We start from the raw sequence: 19,939 nt of genomic DNA on the forward strand, positions 1-19,939 counted from the left end.
ATTGAGAAACTTTAACTGGCCTAGATAAAACAAAGATACAAGAGTGTGGTCTGTACCATGTAGTCCCTGCCTGCACTGTACTGCAGTGTGTCTGTATCACTGAGATCCCTGCCTGCACTGTACTGCAGTGTGTCTGTATCACTGAGATCCCTGCCTGCACTGGTCAGTGGTGTGTCTGTATCACTGAGGTCCCTATCTGCTAGGTACAATAGTGGATCTGTCACTGGATCTCCTGCCTATACTGTACAGCATTTGATCTGTCACTGGGGAATATTTGGTATCCTAATTTCTCTGACAGTAGGAGGGGACAATGTTTAGAATATATATAGTATCTGGGGCCAGTAATAGTAGGAGAGGGCAATGTCTGGGGTACATGTTATCGTGGTAGAAGTCAGTAATTTGGGCTGGATTCAGTATTTGGATGTACTGACAGATAAAAGCACAGTGTTTGTGTCATATCTAGTGTGTCATGGAGCCCCTGCTTGTGTCATAAACCAGTGAAGAACTCTTACCCAGAGACTTGATGTAGGCTGCATGTACTGAGGGCTTTGGTGCCTAGGAGGAAGATGCTTGGCGTATCTGGCTTATGGTGTCCTCCGACTCTTCTATGTCTGATCCATGCAGTGTAACCACAGCTTTTCCAGCAAATAGTACTGCGAGTCATATGACTGTGCAATGTGATGTAATGTGACACAGTACAGTGCAGTCTTGGGAATATCGTGTCCTAAAATAAACATCACACACAAATCCACAGGAAGAGGTGACCTAGCCCGAACAGTCACGAGCGGTTCTGTCCTGAATTTGAATCTCAGCTACCTGCCCTCCCCGAGCTCGGCCTTCAGTTCCTCTAAAGAGCAATGCCCAGGGGTTGGGGATAATCATTCATTATCAACTGAGGGCAGGAGTAGAAATGTACTGAGAAAATCTAGGCACCAGTCAAGTTTTAGGAGCCAGGAAAAAATGTTCTATCACTTTATCACATTTTTATTGCTGTACTTGCAATTTTTTGTATTTTTCTCTTTTTTCGTTTAGTTTTGATTTTTAGATTTTTTTTTTACAACTTATGTTTTATTCATACTTTTCAAGCAAAAATACAGTTCCCTGTACGTACCCGGATTAGTCCAGACTGTGGGTTGAGCCTCCTGTCCAGCAGATGGAGACAGAGAAAAACTGAAAGGGTATCCTATATCAGGACAGAGCCCACCCTGCATCCCTTCAGTATTTCTCTCTCCAGCAGATTCAGACAGTTGAACCTGTGGTTCCCTAGATTTGTCTCCTTTTCTTCTCCTTTGGGATTTCTCTTCTCCTCTTCCCTCAGGGTTGATATAGGAACTCCCTGCTTTTTCCGCTGAGGAAGTTGCGAGCACCTCTGGTGGGGACCTACGGCGCCTTGATGTAAAGAGAGTACTACTGCAATATTTACAGGTTACAAATGAGTTTCGAGTTTCTGATCATCTCTTTGTCTTATGGAGTGGTCCAAATAAGGGAAATAAGGCTTCTAAAGCTACAATTGCTCGCTGGCTAAAGGAGGCGATTGCATCGGCGTATATCTGTTGGGGACGGACGGACCCGGAGGGCTTAAAGGCACATTCCTTGCGTTCACAGACTACTTCTTGGGTGGAGAGTCAGTCGGTCTCTCTGCAAGAAATCTGCAGAGCAGCTACCTGGAAATCTCTTCATACCTTTGCTCGTCATTACCGCCTTGATGTCCAGGCGCCAGTGTTTGGTTCCTTTGGTAGGCAAGTGCTTCGAGCGGGACTGTCTCGGTCCCACCCTATTTAGGGAAGCTTTGGTACATCCCACTGTCTGGACTGATCCGGGTATGTACAGGGAAAGGAAAATTGGTTCTTACCTGCTAATTTTCATTCCTGTAGTACCACGGATCAATCCAGACTCCCGCCCTTTCTACGTCTGCTCATGATTTTTCCGTTCAAAGCTTTATTTTCACAGAATCCTGGATTAACTACTTCCTACCTGAACTACAAGGTACCGGAGGTACTCATTATATTGTTTTTCAAGTAAGAGCAAATACTTACCTGTTGAACCTCTGGGTTCCATTTGACTGTTCCAGTTTATTACTTGCTTGATCATATTCTGGGTTATCTTTCAATAGTTCTTTGCTTTGATAACATTTATACTGAAGGGACGTAGGGTGGGCTCTGTCCTGATACAGGATACCCTTTCAGTTTTTCTCTGTCTCCATCTGCTGGACAGGAGGCTCAACCCACAGCCTGGACTGATCCGTGGTACTACAGGAACGAAAATGAGCAGGTAAGAACCAATTTTCCTTTTGCGACTTCACACATTACGTTTTCTAAGCATCCAGTTTAGTGCATTGTTTCATTTCATTTATTATGTATAAAAACTGCTTTTATAAATTATGGAATCTAACAATGAATTTGCACAAGAACATGATCTTTTTTGGTTCTGCTGCATTCAGTATTACAATATACACTAGGAGTGACCAGCTCTGGTCCTCGAGAGCTACAAACAGGGCAGGGTTTCAGAATGTCCACAATGAATATGCATGAGATAGAGCTGCATACAGTGGAAGCAGTGCATGCAAATCTATCTCATGCATATGAATGGTGGAAATCCTGAAAACCTGGCCTGTTCATGGCTCTTGAGGACTGGAGTTGGCCACCCCTGCTGTACACCATCAAAAGACGCTGATGTGGAACCTTACAATTGTGTGATGTCATGGCAGAAGCTGTTGGAAGTAAGCATCAGTTTTTATAATAGTTTTTGCTTCTTTTCCCTTTATTTTTGTTATTTGAATTTCTGAAATTTCGGAACTTAGGTGACCTGGCTCCCAGGATTTTTACAGCCCTGACCTAGAAGGTGTAGCCATGAATGAAGAGAAGCAAATCCTGATTCTAATTGGCGAGTTCTACCCATCTAACCTATAAAATAGAGGTGAAGGTACTATGTGGGAGCTGGGAGGACAGTTGCACCAGGGTCCACACAAGAAATGGACCCCCCTGGCCACCAGCAGCATTGAGGTGCCTTTGAAAATAGTGACAGTCCTCTCATATTCACCCCAAGGCCCACTCTTTATAGGACTGCTTGTAGAAAACTCTGATCCACCCTGTCGAAAGCCTTTTCAGCGTCTAAAGCTATAAGGGCTCCATCCTGCTTCTCTTTCTCCATCCCATGAATCACCCCTAGCGTCCGCATCAGGTTATCACTAGAGTACCTCCTGGAGATAAATCCCACTTGATCCCTATGTATCAATGTAGGAAAAACAGTATCCAATCTTTTTGCCAAGATTTTCCCCAAAATTTTAAAGTCAGTGTTTAGCAAGGAAATAGGATGATATGACGCATAATCCATGCTGACTTTACCATCTTTTAAAATTACCGCTATAGAAGGCAAGATGGCAGCATGCTAGAGGTGGAAGTTAGCTGTCTGCTCTATTCCCAGTTTCTTTGTCGCACTGTTTCAGCTTTTACTTATCTGAATGCCTTCTAAGAGGAAGGGTAGGGTGAGGGTTCATCCCCCTCTGGAATCTTTCTTCCCTACCAGCCAACAGTTAATCACCTCCTTTGCCATCCAGTCGACTTTGTTTGAAGGAGCCGAGGAGCCTGATGCCAGCTGCGTTGAGGACGGAGTGGAGCATGGCGGCGGAGAGGGAGCATGGCGGGTGTCTTCAGCGGAGGAGTCCTTACGTCTGTTGGATCAGCAGCTTCCACCAGCACAGCGGCTTTCTTCTACTACCAGTGCGGTAGTGCCTGATGATGAAGTCTTCGGTGCAACTGCTTCGGAGGAGGCCAGTAGGACATTGAAGCCACTGGCCTCCTCTGAGTCAGGGTGAGCCTTTAGAGTCGGTTCAGCCTTCTTTGAATGTTCCAGTCTCAGCTGAGGTGGACACAGCTGTGGTGGTGGTGCCTTCTCCAGGTTTGCCTCTGGAAACCCTTGCTTTAACGGGCTATCCTGTAATGGTTAGTCGCCCTGCCGTCGAGACGCTGGATTTTCTTTGGGATTTTTTGGAGAGTTTTGGAGCTTCCTTAAATGCCTGCATTTTAAAGATGGATTCCTTCACTTCTCAACTGGATCAGATGGGAAATTCTTATGATAATCATCTTGCTGTTCTTTCATACATAATCTCACAGAGAGAATTGACTATTAAAGACATTCAAGATTTCCAGTCTACCTTTGATAAAGACCGTAATGCATTATCTAAAAGGGCTGAACAATTAGAAAATCAATCCAGGCATTTGAACTTGTGTTTTTTTTACGTTCCCTAAAGTTATTGGGGAGTCACCTGATGTTACTTTTAAAAAATATCTTCTTGAGGTCTTGAAATTTCCACCTGATAGTCTTCCATTAATAAGTAAAATGTTCTTTCTTCCTTCTGTTTGTTCTCAAAATCCTAATAATCAAGTAGCTTCTGGTTTTCTAAATTTGATTTTCTCGAGAGCTCCTCTGATATTCTTGACTGTGCTACATTGTTAATTTATTTTTTTTTTACTTTGCAGGACCTAAGTTTAGTTATGCATAACTACTTTCAGAATTTTTCATCTTTATTTTATGGTCAACCTGTTCAGGTGTTTCCAGACATAGCACATGTAAATCAGGAAAGGAGAAGAGCATTTCTTTCATTTAGGCAAAAGGCTATTTCTTTAGGCTGTTCTTTTCCCCTCAGATAGCCCTGTAAATGTCATATCAAGTATAATAAAGGAAAATTGGTTCTTAAGTGCTAATTTTCGTTCCTGTAATACCACGGATCAGTTCAGACTCCTGGGTTCATTCCCCCCTGCCAGCAGATGGAGACAGAGAAAAGCTTTGCTGGCACTGCATCATAACCCCCAGTGCCCCCTGCAGTTCCTCAGTATATATCTATATCAAAGCAGAAAATAGCAAAAAGCTGTGAACAATTAAACAAAAATCAACAACACGGAATGCATCAGAGAACAATCTTACAGCTGAGCGGATGACTCTCTCCTAAATATTCCCCTTCCCTAATTGAGCGGGCTCTGGACTGATCCGTGGTACTACAGGAAAGAAAATTAGCAGGTAAGAACCAATTTTCCTTTCCCTGTACGTACCTGGATCAGTCCAGTCTCCTGGGATATACCCAAGCCCTTATCCAGGGTGGAACCTGGAGAGTTCTGCTCGCAGAAGACTCTCGCCAAAAGAAGGGGATGCCATATCCCCCCACATCTAGACAATAGTGCCTTGCAAAGGTATGCAGTGACTTCCAAGTTGCAGCCCTGCAAATTTCCTGTGGAGAAACAATTTGTGATTCTGCCCTTGAGGTAGCTTGCAAACGTGTGGAATGAGCATGCAACACTTCCAGAACTGGACGACCTCGTCTGATATAGAAACATAGAAACATAGAAATGACGGCAGAAGAAGACCAAAAGGCCCATCCAGTCTGCCCAGCAAGTTTCGCACTTTTTGTTTTCATGCTTATCTGTTTCTCTTGGCTCTTAGTAACCTTTTAGTTCTATTTCCCTTCCACCCTCACCATTAATGTAGAGAGCAGTGTTGGAGCTGCATCTAAGTGAAATATCTAGCTTAATTAGTTAGGGGTAGTAACCGCCACAATAAGCAAGCTACACCCATGCTTATTTGTTTACCCAGACTATGTAATTCAATCCTTGTTGGTTGTCTGTATATAGATCCACTTTTCTTCATTCCCCCTGCCATTGAAGCAGAGAGTTATGCTGGATATGCATTGAAAGTGAAGTATCAGTCTTTCTCCCCTGCCGTTGAAGCAGAGAGCTATGCTGGATATGCGTGAAGTATCAGACGTTCTCCCCTGCCGTTGAAGCAGAGAGCTATGCTGGATATGGTTGAAGTGTCAGACTTTCTCCCCTGCCGTTGAAGCAGAGAGCTATGCTGGATATGCTTGAAGTGTCAGACTTTCTCCCCTGCCATTGAAGCAGAGAGCTATGCTGGATATGCTTGAAGTGACAGACTATCTCCCCTGCCGTTGAAGCAGAGAGCTATGCTGGGTATGCTTGAAGTATCAGACTTTCTCCCCTGCCATTGAAGCAGAGAGCTATGCTGGATATGCTTGAAGTATCAGACTTTCTCCCCTGCCATTGAAGCAGAGAGCTATGCTGGGTATGCTTGAAGTATCAGACTTTCTCCCCTGCCGTTGAAGCAGGGGAGATATATGCAGAAGAAATCGCCTCCTTCAACCAACGCGCAATAGAGGCTTTAGAAGCCTTGGAACCTCTGTTTGCACCACTCCACAGCACAAAGAGATGATCGTACCTCCTAAAGTCATTTGTAACCTCAAGGTAATGCAACAAAGCACTCCGTACATCCAAACGCCTGAGCTCCCTCGCATGAGGATCGGACGCTGATAAGGCAGGAAATGCTGGAAGCTCCATTGACTGATTGACATGAAACGCTGAGACCACTTTTGGTAAAAAAAAAAAAAAAGAAGGTACTGTCTGTAAAGAAACTCTGGCATCCAAAATCTGAAGGAAAGGATCACGGCAAGATAGAGCCTGCAACTCAAAAATCCTTCTAGCAGAATAGATGACCACAAGAAAAACCACCTTAAGCGTTAAATCCTTCAACGTAGACCTCCAGAGTGGTTCGAAAGGACCTTCACACAAACCTCTAAGGATGAGACTAAGATTCTAAGATGGGCAGGACCTCCGAACCGGAGGTCATAGATTCATTGTCCCTCTGAGAAACCGAATGACGTCCGGATGAGCCGAAACAGAGGAACCATCAATCTTGCCATGAAGAGAGCCCAGCGCTGCCACCTGTACCTTAAGGGAACTGAGAGACAAGCCTTTGGTGAAGCCATCTTGCAAGAAAGATAGAATGTCAGGGATTAAAGCCCTGAGTGGATGTATGCCCTTGCCGGAACTCAAAAACCTTCCATACCCTAACGAAAGACAGGTTAGTAGACTTCCTTCTAGATTGTAACAACGTAGTGACCACCGATTCCAGATAACCTTTCCTTCTTAAATGCCTCCTCTCAAAAGCCATGCTGCTAGACAAAAGTGGGCAGCCTGGTCTGAAAATATTGGACCCTGATGAAGTATACACGTCAGGTGACCGAAGCGGCCCATCCACCGCCAGGCTGACTAGATCCGCAAACCATGGACGCTGAAGCGACTCCGGAGTCACCAGAATCACCTCGCTGCAATGCTTCTCTATGCGACGCAGAACCTTGCCCACCAGTGGCCAGGGGAGGAAACATAAAGTAGAACCCCCTGAGGCCATGGCAAAACTAGGGCATCGACCCCTTCGGCCCCATGCTGCCTTCGGCGACTGAAGAACTGAAATGCCTTGGCATTCTGAGAAGTCGCCATTAGGTCCACATGAGGAGATCCTCCACGATCTCGAATCAGCTGCATGGCGATCTCTGACAATTCCCACTTGCCTGGATCCAAGCGCATCCGGCTCAAGAAGTCCGCTTGAACATTCTTGGCTCTGGCTATATGGGATGCTGCTAATTGTTCTAGATGTTGTTCCACCCAGAGCAACAACCTCTGCGTTTCCTGAGCAACTGCCTGGCTCTTGGGTCCGCCCTGTTGATTGATATATGCCACTGTTGTCGCGTTGTCTGACAGCACTTGCATCGCTCAGTTCTGTAGCAGAGGCAGAAACTCCTGCAAGGCCAAGCAAACCGCCCTGGTCTCTAGCCGGTTGATAGACCACGCAGCCTCTCTCTCAGATCAGGACCCCTGAACCAAATGAGAGTGACAAACTGCTTCCCATCCAGAGAGACTGGCATCGGTAGTGACCACCATCCAATCCGGAACTTCGAGGTCCACTCCACGAACGAGGTTGGGGGTCTGAAGCCTCCACGAGAGACTCTCTCTCACGAAGCCCTCGAGAGGCAACCAGAGATGATACTCCTCTGACACCGGCTTCCAGCGAGCCAACAACACCATCTGTAGAGGTCTCATATGGGAAAATGCCCACAGAATTAAGTCCAATGTGGAGGCCATCGAGCCAAGAACCTGCAAATAGCCCCAGACCATGGGTACGCGCAGCTGCAAAAACCGCCGAATCTGTGTCTGACGTTTCAGGACTCAGTCTTGAGAGAGGTACACCCTGCCTACCCGAGTGTCAAACCAAGCTCCCAAATACTCCAAGGTGAGCATTGGCGACAACTGACTCTTGGCATGATTCACCACCCAACCGAGAGACTGGAGAATGTCGAGCACCCGATGAACAGATTTGCGGCATAGAAGCTCCGACTTTGCCCTGACCAGATATGGGTGCACTAAAATACCCTCCTTTAAAAGGAATGCTGCCACCACCACTATTACCTTGATGAAAGTCCGCGGAGCTATAGTGAGCCCAAACGGAAGGGCCTGAAACTGAAAATGCTGTCCCAGAATCATGAAGCGAAGAAAACGCTGAGAGTCCTGATGGATGGGAATATGCAGATAAGCCTCCGTGAGATTTAGAGAAGCCAGGAACTCTCCTTTGCGAACCGCTGCTATGACCGATCTCAGGGTCTCCATCCTGAAGCGCGGCACCTTGAGCATCACATTGACCTTCTTTAAATCGAGTATTAGTCAGAAAGAGCCCTCCTTCTTGGGGACAAGAAAATAAATGGAATATCTCCCCTGGTGGAGCTTTGCCTGGGGAACCGGCACCACAGCCCCTAAGCGATATATGCTATCTAGAGTCTCTTGAACCGCACACCTCTTGACCAGGTAGCCGCATGGGGAAATCAGAAAAAGTTCTCTCACGGGACGAGCAAATTCTAAGGTGTAGCCATTTCTTACCACGCTGAGAACCCACTGGTCCTGAGTGATCCTGGACCACTTGTTGTAACGCTGCTGCAACCAACCACCTATAGTAGAACGATGGAGTCGACCAGCCTCGTTTCATCGTGAAGACTTGACTCCAGTCGAGGAGCCACCAGGGGCGCCCTGGAAAGACCTTTGGACTCCACAAAAGGACTGCCCCCATGCCTGCCCTCATGAAAAAAACTGCCTCTGAGGCCCCGACACCCCATGCGCAGGCCGCGTCCTTCTGTCGGACCGAAAACAAGAACTTGATTGAAAAAATCTCTTAGCCTTAGGCTTATCCTCGGGCAATCTGAGGGCCTTATTGTCCCCAAGAGACTGCATCAACTGCTCGAGGTCCTCCCCAAACAAGAATTTACCTTTAAAAGGCAACAAAGCCAACTGTGCTTTGGAGGAAACATCCGCCGCCCAGTTGTGGAGCCAGAGCAACCTTCTGGCAGCCACAGCTGATGCCATAACCCTCAACGAGGTATGCACCAAATCCGCCCCGTAAGCCACCTCTGCTTCCACTCTCTCAGCCGTGTCCACGTCCTCACTCGACTGCTGTAAGTTTCTCTAGAGCTGCTGCACCCAGCGAAGACAAGCCCGCTGCAAAAAGCTGGAACAAACAGCCGCACGCAAACCCAGGGTCCTCACCTCAAAAATCCTTTTAAGGTGTAACTCCATCTTATGATTCTGCACATCTTTCAATGCGGCAGAACCAATCACAGGAATCGTGGTTCGTTTAGTAACCATTGAAACCTCCGCGTCTACCTTAGGGAGAGAAACAAACTCCAAATCCTGTTCCGGTAAGGGATAGAGCTTCCCCATAGACCTGCCAGCCTTTAAGCCAGAATCAGGAGTCCCCCATTCCGCTTCCACCAGCTTCCTAACTGACTTTGGTATGGAAAAGAAGACAGAGGACCCCGCATGCCATCCAGGGCTGAGTCCTCTCCCTCCAAGTCCTGGTCCTTCTGTGGCATTTTCACCCCAAGGACCTGAAAAGCCAAAGGGAGCAAAACATCTAGCTCTTCCCTTTTAAAAAGGCGCACCACCTTAGGGTCCTCCGCCTCATGAATCGAAGATACTGGGTCATCCCCTTGACCCGCATCCCCGGTCACCGGAGGAACCGGACCCACCTGAGCTCCTTGGCCAGACTCAGTCCCCACACCCCCAGCAGCCACGCTGGACTCCTTGGGTTCAGCGCCACCAGATGAGTCCCCCAGCTGGAGACCTATCAACCTGTGCACTGAGGGAACTCTCCTTCTGGGAACAGTGGCCCGACTGGAACCCCCCCGTAGCCCCCTCGGTGGGCTGAACTGGAATCGGCTGCAGCTGAGTAGCCCCCCCAAGCTGCCTTCTGCCTGGCTAAATATGCATCGTGGAGCAATAGCACAAAATCTATAGTAAACAGCCTCCCTGCACCAACCCCTGCAGGGCCTGGCTGAAAAATCGGCAGCACCGGACTTTCCTCCCCCTTCAACCTTCCCTGCCTGTTCCTCACCTGAGACCGGCCGGAGACAAACAAGGAGGACCATCCCCCACCCCCTCCGGTGATGCAGGAACTGCGATGGAAAAATCCAAAATGGCCGCTGCTCCCACGTCGGCCGGGTGAGGGAAAGCAGCCAAAGCAGAAAATGTGCATGCAGTCGGCCCTAAAACGCCCAAAACATGGCGCTGCTTAGCTGGTGGGGGGCTGACTGAGGAGCCCTCCCCACCATCAACACATCCCGCGTACAGCCCCAACCTATTGAGGCGCAAGAAAACTGAGCCACACAAACTGCATGCCCTGCCGTGAGCCATTATGAGAGGGAAAGCCAACTGAGGGAGAAAAGGAACCTACTCACCTGGAAAAAGCAGAAGGAGCCCCCCAAGCCCACTATGACACCTAAGAAACTCCTACCTAAGGGGAGGAAGCTGCCTGCACAGCCAAGCTGTGCTCCTGTGCAAACACTTTTTTTTTTTAATTCACTTTATCCCAAAAAGACAAACTGCCCTTAAAAAACAGGCAAAGTCTCAAAAGGGACCCAAAAAAGAATCAAATAGAGCCTACAGCCGCCTCAGCGGCCTCGTGAAGGGGAGGGATCTGGACAACCAGATTTACACCCCATGGGCGCACAGACCGAGCACACACAAGGGCACCAACCCCTGGCTCAGCTGCCTCAACCAGACAGGGCAGAACCCACTAGGATTCTCAAAAAACCAAAAGAAACCCCTGAGAGGAAGGTTCAAAAGAAAAAAATCGCTGTAAAAAAACTAGTAAGCTGCAGAACTGCAGGATTCACACCATCTGCCATCTGCTGGAGACAGAGAAATACTGAGGAACTGCAGGGGGCAGTGGGGGTTATGATGCGGTGTCAGCGAAACTTTTCTCTGTCTCCATCTGCTGACTGGGGGAATGAACCCAAGAGTCTGGACTGATCTGGGTAGGTACAGGGAATGATGTCTATTTTTTTTGCTCCTGAACAGCTTAAGGCTTTTTTTGGATTCCAAACATCCATTAACTTCTTCTCCAGCATCACTATAAGTATCAGCGGTAATGTTAAATGTTTAGTCTGACTACATGCTAAGCTAATTTCTTTATTAAATTTTTTTCCTTTTATCTCTCTTAGATTGCGACCTCCCTTTTTTTCTTTTTGTTCTTTGTTTAAATGGATAATAATTTGAAAAAAAATTGTTTTCTTATTGTTTTGTATATTTCAATTTAGAATTTTGCCTAGAATTTTTGTGCATGTAATTCAATGCAAAGATGATTTTTCGTATGTTTCAGAAAATTTACATAAATAAAAAAAAAAAAAAATACCGCTATAGATGCATCTTACATAGTATTGGGGAGAGCTTGACGATCCAGCACCACTTAAAAGACTCTAACTAATACAGGGCCTAGGTGCTCAGCAAATAGTTTATAAAAAAAAAAACAATGCCAAAGCCATCCAGCCCACAAGCCTTTAGCTCCTTTATCGCCTGAATCACTTCAAAAGTAGTAATAGGTGCATTCAAGCATTCCTTATCCTTCTCCTCTAAGCAGGGCCGCCATCAGGGCAGTATTCTTGGGCCTGCAGTATGGGGCCCCAGGATCTACTGCCACATATGGGGGACCGCAGCCGCCAGGCGGCAGGTGCGCTTGGGGGATGTATTAGTTCATGGCAAAGAGGCCCACTGAGGCTCTCTCCGACAGTCTGTCGCCCAGGGGCCTACTGAAACCTGGAGCCGGCCCTGGGTGCGGGCCCCAGAGAAGGGAGAGAATCAATGCTATGCGTGTCTTTTAGACACACATAGCATTGATTTACAGAGCACCGCAGACAGAGACTCGTCCGCGCGCTCTGTCCTGCCAGCGTTCACTGTCTGACGCGGCTGTGACGTCACCGCCGCGTCAGACAGTATGCGCCGGCAAAGCGCGCGGGCCGTCGCTGTCTGCTTGCTAGCTGTATGGGGCCTCAAAATTCCTGATGGCGGCCCTGCCTCTAAGTGGGGCATCTCAGCCACTTCCAGAAATGCTGCAACCTGTGTTTTATCTGCCTCTCCCTGAGAGGTATTGAGAGCTTCATAAAAAAAAAAAATCCCAAAGCTCTCGGCTATCTCAGAGGAGGTAACAGCTTTTTGACCCCAGCTATGAATTTCTTTGATAGAGCCGAAGTGCTACTCTCCCTCTTAGTTGCCTGGCTGGAAGACCCTCAGGCTTATTTCCTTTCTCAAAGAAGGCTCGCTTAGTCAGTTTCATAAATCTTTCTATCCTATCCTGCAGTAAACTATTCAACTGGCTTTTAGCCTTCAGAAATCCGCAAAGCACTGTGCAATGCATTACCACTGCACATAAGCTCCCTTTTCAACCTCCTGATCCCTGGCTGCAAGTCATCTATCCTAGCCTACCAAACAGGCCGAAACCCACGTTTGGACACGCGTTTTTGACGCGCTAGCTTTACCCCTTATTCAGTAAGGGGTAATAGCGCATCGAAAACATGCGTCCAACCCCCCGAAACTAATAGTGCCCGCAACATGCAAATGCATGTTGATGGCCCTATTAGGTATTCCCACATGATTCAGAAAGCAAAATGTGCAGCCAAGCCGCACATTTTACTTTCAGAAATTAGCACCTACCCAAAGGTAGGCGTAAATTTCTCTCGGCACCGGGAAAGTGTATAGAAAAGCAGTAAAAACTGCTTTTCTGTACACCCTCCGACTTAATATCATGGCGATATTAAGTCGGAGGTTACAAAAGTTAAAAATAATTAAAAAAAAAAAAAAATTTAAATCGGCCCGCGGCTCGAAAATCGGACGCTCAATTTTTGCCGGCGTCCGGTTTCCAAACCCGTGGCTGTCAGCGGGTTTGAGCGTCGGCTGTCAATCTCGCTGACAACCGCCGCTCCTGTCCAAAAAGAGGCACTAGGGACACACTAGTGTCCCTAGCGCCTCTTTTTACCGCAGGCCCTAATTTGAATAAATTTTTTTTCTGAATTGCATGCACAGGAGAGCAGGCATTCGCCCGCTCTTCCGCGATTTTTACTGTATTCGCCTGAAAGTAAGATGGCCTCTTAATGTTTTCTTTGCGACCTCCCAGATAGTTTCTGACTGAGCTTCTGAAGTATCATTAAAATGTGATGAGTCCCTCCTGCACTATCAAATCCTTCAGAAGCGATTCATTCAAGACCCAGCTGTGTGCCCCTTGGGAATCAGAATTTAGATTAATAGTAATGGAGACTGGGGCGTGATCAGACACACCTGTTGTGCCCGCCTCACAATTGCTTACCCACCACGTATTTTCCTCCCCAATCTACCACATGTCAGTGCGAGAGTATGATTTGCGAGGAGGAGGAGAATATGTATAATCCCTCCCGAGGGGGAACAGCTTTCTCCAGATATCTACCAATCCCAGTTCTTTCATTCTCCCTTTTATAAATGTTGTCAACCCCTTAACACTCACGTGCTGAGCGGCAGATCCAACTCTATCCTTTAAAGTATCCAGTATAAATTTAAAGTCTCCCCCCGTTAAGAGTACTCCCTACCCTCTGTACAGAGTAATTCAAATATGTGTATATATTTAGTAAGGTCACCTCCACCCCATTCAGAATCCCCTGCATCAAAATAAACTGCCCGTCAGAGTCGACGCTGGAAACATAGCTTTTTCCCAAACAGAAAAGCAGTACCCTAGGACTTGCCTCCTTTCCAAGAGGAAATATAACAGTCCCCAATCCATTTTAGGTCTCAGTTTGTCATGGTATTTACTGGACAAGTGTGTCTCTTGCAAAAAATACACCTCCTCTCTCTTACACTGCAAGATAGTCAGAACCTTTTTTTTTAACTTGATTGGGTTATTTAACCCAACACTTAATGATTTGGATTTGGTGGTATATTGTAAAAGTCTCACACAACCACTCCCCCAGACTATTCTCTCCTCCCCGCATCCCAAATGTATGCCATCTCTCATTTCAAACCGGTTTCCATCCTGACCCTTCCAGCTGCAGCCGGGGGACTCGACAGGGATTACCCTCTGTTCCCTCTCTTGTTCACTTTAGCTATTGAGCCTTTAGGTTGGTAGGGATTAAGGGCATTAGTGTAGTGGGAAATGAGCAGAAAATAGCCATGTATGCGGCTGATGTTTTATTATACGTGACAGAGCTAAGAAACTCATTACCTCATGTACTGAATGCCTTGAGGGAGTTCAGTGCACTCTCAGGTTACAGGGTGAATGTTACCAAGTCTGAAATTATGATCCCGAGAGAAGAGACTCCTGGGCCGCTGTGGGCTAGGGTGGAGGGTCCGCTACAGTGGTAAAAAAAAAAGGGGGTTAAATATTTAGGGATATTTTTAATCCCTAAAGTACTAGAATTATATGATAAGAACTATGTTGTTCTGCTATCTAAATTGAAGGAGGAAGCTTGGAGATGGAGAGGCCTTTATGTCTCTTGGCTAGGCCAAATGCATGCAGTCTGTATGCCCTGGATACCCTGACTTCTCTACTTGTTTGCCATGGTTCCTATATCCTTACCTCCAGTCTTTTTCTGAACTTTGGATAAAATTGTTAGGGGATTTATATGGCATGACAAATGCGGTTGTATTAAGTTTAGAACGCTGCAGTTGTTAAAATTGGAGGGTGGGGCGGGTTTATCTAATTTTGGGGATTACTATTTAGCGGTGATGTTTAGTTTCTTGGGGAGCAAAGCTACCACCCATGCCCTACGCAGCATTGGTTGGAGTTTGAGCTGGGACATGGCATATGACTGCCTCTTAGCGGCCAAGAAATGGTGGGCATTCCGTTCTCTATGGGGCTGCAGTCGTTTGCCAGGATATACTCCCATCTTATACTGTTCTAAATTAAATAGCCTTTGGCCCCAAAAGGTGAAAGATATGATAGTTCATTCCTCTCTGTAGACATTAAGGCAGCTCTTTGTGAATGGGGCTTTTTGTTCTTGGGCCGAGTTCACTGGGAAGTTTAGCTTGCCTGACTTTCCTATATGTGGGTTCTTTCAACTTTCAACTTAGGGCCTTTGCGTTAGATAAGGCCTTTGCGTTAGATAAGGAAAACAGGTTGCGTATATTGAAACCTACTACTCGGGTAGAGAAGGTAGTGTTTGGAGTAAGCTCCCCTAGGAGTCGAATCAGTCAAATCTATCTGGCTATAAGGGGACATTTGGAGGTTATAAAGCTACCTGTTCTCAAAGCTTGGGGAAGAGAGTTGGGAGATACCTGTAGTGAGGAGGATTGGTGGGAGATGATATCGGGAGTGTGGAAATGCTCAGTCTCAGCTAATACAGTGGATCATCAATATTGAATCCTTCAGAGGTCATATTTAACCCCGGTTAGGTTGCACACAATAAATAAGACAGTTTTGGAATTCTGTTGGCGAGGATGTGGAGCAATTGGGCATCTCACTCATGTTCTATTTACATGTCCTGTGCTCACCTCCTGTTGGTTAGAGAGCATTGGGAGACAGCTTCAGTCCTATGAGAGGCATGACGAGACATTTAAGGAGCTGTTTTCAGTCTGCCTATGGAAAATGCTCTGAAATTTGGGACAGATGCCCTGAGAAGAACTGATAATGTAGAGATGAGATGACTGTAATAAGAGGAGTTATGTGCATTACACTGTGGCTATATAATTTGGTATGCACTGGTCATGTGACCCACTATAATACCCCCGAACCCACACTAAAGACATTTTTAATGGAGCACAGAATAGTTTGATTTGAAGCTTAAAAGAAGATTCCATTTGAATGCGTCTCTTTAGACTCTGCTCAGTCTGGAGTTGCCTTGGTGAGTGGGGAAAGGTGAGTAGCAGTGGTATAAGGAGACATAGTAGGAGATGAATGCAGAGGTTTCACTTTAGGTATGGGCCCTGCACTGGATCTCCCTCTCTTATGTCTGGAATCTTTCTTCTCCATAGGCTCAACCAGTGCCGGACGAACTTGTTTCAAAGCTGCTGGGTAACCAGGCCACGTTCAGTCCAATCGTGACTGTTGAACCTCGCCGAAGGAAGTTCCATCGCCCCATAGGGCTGCGTATCCCACTGCCTCCATCGTGGAAGGACAACCCTCGGGATAGTGGGGAGGGAGATACCACGAGTCTTCGTCTGCTCTGTAGTGTCATTGGTAAGACCCAGCTCCTTAGTATCTGTCAATAGAAGCACAGTGTCTTAGATCCATAATATATCCATTCCGGGTCTCAGAGAGACATCACCCTCACTGTAGGGCCACCGTTTACAAATCAGGGACAAGCAGCATTTCCCAGCTTAGAATATAATCACCTTTTTGTCAGGCTTTGATTGCCCTCTCTCTTTCCCTTCCCCTGCTCTCTCTAGCTCTAAGCCCCTCCATTTTTCTCTCTGCCCTCTCTCTGTCTCCCTCCATCGCTCTTAATGCCCTGTCTCGCTACCTCAGCATAAGGCTGCTTCTCTTTCAGTTTCACTCTAACAGTACTAGGTAGGGAAGTGATAAACCAAAGGCCTACTTATGCAGAGGGGTCACATGAGAAGATATTCCTGAATTTTAGAAGTAGCTTTGAAAACCCATCATCAGAATAGAGAGGTGTGCATGATGTTTGTGTATATGCATACATCAGGAGAAGCATGTGTGCACTTATGCATCGAGGAGTGTGTATGCACGATGTGTTCTTACATCAGTGAGAAGGGTGTGCATAGTGTGTGTGTGTGTGTGTATGCATACATCAGTGAGAAGGGTGTGCATAGTGTGAGTGTGTATGCATACGTCAGTGAGAAGGGTGTGCATAGTGTGCGTGTGTATGCATACATCAGTGAGAAGGGTGTGCATAGTGTGAGTGTGTATGCATACGTCAGTGAGAAGGGTGTGCCTAGTGTGTGTGTGTATGCATACGACAGTGAGAAGGGTGTGCATAGTGTGAGTGTGTATGCATACATCAGTGAGAAGGGTGTACATAGTGTGCGTGTGTATGCAAACATCAGTGAGAAGGGTGTGCATAGTGTGTGTGTGTATGCATACATCAGTGAGAAGGGTGTACATAGTGTGCGTGTGTATGCAAACATCAGTGAGAAGGGTGTGCATAGTGTGAGTGTGTATGCATACGTCAGTGAGAAAGGTGTGCATAGTGTGAGTGTGTATGCATACATCAGTGAGAAGGGTGTACATAGTGTGCGTGTGTATGCAAACATCAGTGAGAAGGGTGTGCATAGTGTGTGTGTGTATGCATACATCAGTGAGAAGGGTGTACATAGTGTGCGTGTGTATGCATACATCAGTGAGAAGGGTGTACATAGTGTGTGTGTGTATGCATACATCAGGGAGTGGGTGTGCATAGTGTGTGTGTGTATGCATACATCAGTGAGAAGGGTGTGCATAGTGTGAGTGTGTATGCATACATCAGTGAGAAGGGTGTGCATAGTGTGCGTGTGTATGCATACATCAGTGAGAAGGGTGTGCATAGTGTGTGTGTGTATGCATACATCAGTGAGAAGGGTGTGCATAGTGTGAGTGTGTATGCATATGTCAGGGAGTGGGTGTGCTTGGTGTGTTTTGGGGGGGGGGGGAGGGAGGGAGTAGAGATCAGCTAGCTTGTCAAATTAGAGAATGTTATTGAGTACAGAGAGAATTTCACAGGTGGCAGAACCAAGGGGAAGAAACCTGTGAATACTGAGTAAGCGTAATGATGATACTGAATGTTAACCAGTATAAAAGCATATTCTATTTGTTCTTTAAGGGGGAACAGCCCAAGCCCAGTGGGAAGATATAACAGGAACCACCAAATTGGTGTATGCCAATGAATGTGCCAGCTTTACAACCAATGTATCTGCAAGGTGGGATATGCTGGTGTTCATACAAGTAGCCCCATGTGCAAAGCAAGAATGCAGCCATTAGCAAAGACAACCATGCTGAACTTAGAAAACCCACACATATTGACATGCCTTAGTACATAGGGAGGACAATTTTATAACGATTTTACTCTGGTAATGAGGCAGTTACCAAGGTAAAACAGGAGGCTGAAAACTGCCCTCCCTCTCCACAGGTAAAGGTACTTTTACCTAAATCATAAAAGGGGAGAGGAGCGGGCAGAGCCATCCGGCAACATGCATAGATTTCACTTTGAAATCCTTACACGGCGTTTAAGCTGCGGACTTCGTGCCTGCTGCTGCAAAGCAGTGGCAAAGTCTGCAGTCCTAACGTCCCTGCAGCTCAGCCAGCTGCTGCATTTTCCCCGGGGAGTTTTCCTTTGAAAATGTTCTTGCAGGCCCAGAGACACAATCTCAGGACATATATGTCAAAAATGTGCATACTTTTTGCCCATGTATTTTGTAGGCATTCCTGGGAAAACCACACAAAGGAAAATTGGTTCTTACCTACTAATTTTCATTCCTGTAGTACCTTGGATCAGTCCAGACTCCTGGGTTGTGCCTCCCTTCCACCAGATGAAGACAAAGTTTTACTGACACTGCTACTTAACCACATGTGCCACCTGCAGTTCCTCAGTATTTATCTATATCCAAGCCAAACACACCAAAATGGAAAAGCGTCTCAACTTTTAAACAGTTACAAAACAGGAATATATGAAAATACTCTCTGCTATAAAAACTGAATGAGCGGATGACTCTCCCCCTCAATAGACTGGGAGGTTCTGGACTGATCCATGATACTACAGGAATGAAAATTAGCAGGTAAGAACCAATTTTCCTTTCCCTGTACGTACCCGGATCAGTCCAGACTCTTGGGATGTACCAAAGCTCCCTAGACAGGGTGGGACCTGGAGAGTCCCACTCGCAGGACACTTTCGCCAAAAGGTGGGTAGCCCATATCGCCCACATCCAGACGATAGTGTCTAACAAAAGTATGTAGCGACTTCCAAGTCGCTGCTCTGCAAATCTCTTGAGGAGAAACTAGCTGAGCTTCCGCCCATGAGGCTGCCTAAGAACATGTAGAATGAGCACGTAACCCCTCTGGAACAGGTCGGCCTCGTAGAATGTAGGTGAAACCAATAGCCTCCTTAAATCAACGAGCAATGGTAGCCATAGAAGCTTGAAAACCCCTCTTTGGGCTGCTCCACAGAACAAAGAAGTGATCTGATCTCCTAAAGTCATTTGTTACCTTGAGGCAAAGTAATAAAGCTCTTCTGACATCTAACAACCTGAGTTCCCTCGCATGAGGAGTAGACACGTCCAGCCCAGGAAAGGCTGGAAGCTCGACAGTCTGATTCACATGGAATGCGGAGACCACTTTTGGTAAGAAGGAAGGTACGGTTCTCAAAGAGACTCCTGACTACGAAATCTGAAGGAATGGATCACGACACGCCAGCGCCTGCAATTCAGAAAACCTCTTAGCGGAACATACGGCCACCAGAAAAACAACCTTAAGAGTCAAGTTCTTCAAAGTTGCTCTCTGAAGCGGTTCAAAAGGAGCCTCACATAAACCCCTGAGGACAAGATTAAGATTCCAGGATGGACAAACTCATCGAAGTGGAGGATGCAAATTCTTCGCCCCTTGAAGAAAGCGAAAGACGTCCAGATGTGTAGAAATAGATGAACTATCAGTTTTACCATGAAGGCAAACTAGAGCTGCTACTTGCACTTTAAGTGAGCTAAGAGACAAGCCTTTGGCGAAACCATCCTGCAGAAAGGATAAAATGTCAGAGACTGTCGACCTGAGAGGACGAACTTCGTTGGCAGTACACCAGGACTTGAAAACTTTCCAGACCCATACATAGGAAAGAATAGTAGACTTTCTCCTAGCTTGCAACAATGTAGTAATAACCGCCTCTGGATAA

At 46.5% G+C, this 19,939-nt stretch overlaps 1 protein-coding gene across 16 annotated transcripts in view; it reads left to right on the top strand.

The window, feature by feature from the left end:
• ANK1 (ankyrin 1) overlaps nucleotides 1–19,939 on the top strand; it is a 332,523-nt gene that overhangs the window by 212,153 nt on the left and 100,431 nt on the right. For all 16 annotated transcript variants that reach the window (XM_029603733.1, XM_029603731.1, XM_029603734.1 and 13 more), the window contains 2 exons: nucleotides 16,098–16,302; nucleotides 17,885–17,981. In XM_029603733.1, the coding sequence (XP_029459593.1) occupies nucleotides 16,098–16,302; nucleotides 17,885–17,981 (302 nt within the window). The remainder of the gene's footprint in view (nucleotides 1–16,097; nucleotides 16,303–17,884; nucleotides 17,982–19,939) is intronic.

The sequence above is a fragment of the Rhinatrema bivittatum genome, chromosome 5 (assembly GCF_901001135.1).
Source record: "Rhinatrema bivittatum chromosome 5, aRhiBiv1.1, whole genome shotgun sequence".
Lineage (NCBI taxonomy): Eukaryota > Metazoa > Chordata > Amphibia > Gymnophiona > Rhinatrematidae > Rhinatrema > Rhinatrema bivittatum.